General features: G+C 66.1%; 1 protein-coding gene across 1 annotated transcript in view; it reads left to right on the top strand.

The window, feature by feature from the left end:
- Positions 1 to 1,032, top strand: part of LOC119588702 — a 103,718-nt gene that overhangs the window by 81,229 nt on the left and 21,457 nt on the right. The window contains 1 exon segment of the mRNA XM_037937340.1: positions 112 to 1,032. This exon segment is cut by the window's right edge and continues 120 nt beyond it. Within this exon segment, the coding sequence (XP_037793268.1) occupies positions 112 to 1,032 (921 nt within the window).

Consider the following 1,032-nt stretch of genomic DNA (forward strand, 5'->3'; position numbering starts at 1 on the left):
GGTAAGAGGGAGGAAGGGAGTGGGGAAGGGAAGAGAGGAGAGCGTAAGGAAAGACGTTCTTCCTGCATGTCGGTCACCCCAGGTAACCTGCATCTCCCCCTCCTCCCCCAGGAGCAGCTCGCCGACCGCGAAGGGGCGGCCTACGGCGGCTATGGCGGCGTGTACGTGCACGACTACGGCGGCGCGATGATGCAGAAGGAGCAGAGTCTGATGCAGCAGCGGCGCGCCAGCAGGACGAGCCTTCAGGGGCAGCGGCCGGCGGGCCTCGAGTACGGGCCGCCCCTGGAGGAGGCGCCGCCGCCGCCTCTGATGGACTACGGCGCCGCGACCGTGCTGGAGTCGCCCGCGCTGGCCCTGGAGAGCGCCCCTCCGGAGGCCTGCCTGGACATGTACCCCTACAGACGGACCAGCCTCAGGCAAGCCAACAGCGACAAGTACAGTCAAGTGCCTCGTAACCTGTACACACCATTAAATAATGAAGATAATGGAGAAAAGACTTCATCTTTTGTGGGCAAGAAAAATAGTGATATCAAGATAATCAACAACACGGCCACGTACCAGACGCTGAGCGAGAAGAACAGCAACGCGCTGGCGAACATCGCGGCGGGATACAACATATCAGGCGACGGCCCCGGCGGATACCGGGCGTCGCAGATGCAGCAAGCCTGCCGCTCCGCCAGCTTCCGGCGCGCGAGCGAGCCGCCGCGGCCCGTCGGGCGCGGGTCCCTCCACGCTCGCAACAGGTCGTGCGACGACCTGGCCTGCTCCTGCTGCGACGTCCCGCCGGGCCCGGAGTTCCTGCCTGACCCGGTTTCGTGCGCCTCGGACGCCGCCACCGACAGCGACGTCGACAACCGCGACGTGGGCAGCGGCCGCCGCTGGGAGTCGACCGACGAGCGCGAGGGCACCAGAACGATATCGCGAGCGCACTTGCGGCGCGACAGCTTCGGCGAGGTCGTGTCGAGACGCTCGCCCAGCCAGGACAGCCTGGAGCAGATACGGACGCGCTCGCCCACGATCATGCTGGACGAC

The sequence above is a fragment of the Penaeus monodon genome, chromosome 24 (genome assembly GCF_015228065.2).
Source record: "Penaeus monodon isolate SGIC_2016 chromosome 24, NSTDA_Pmon_1, whole genome shotgun sequence".
NCBI lineage: Eukaryota > Metazoa > Arthropoda > Malacostraca > Decapoda > Penaeidae > Penaeus > Penaeus monodon.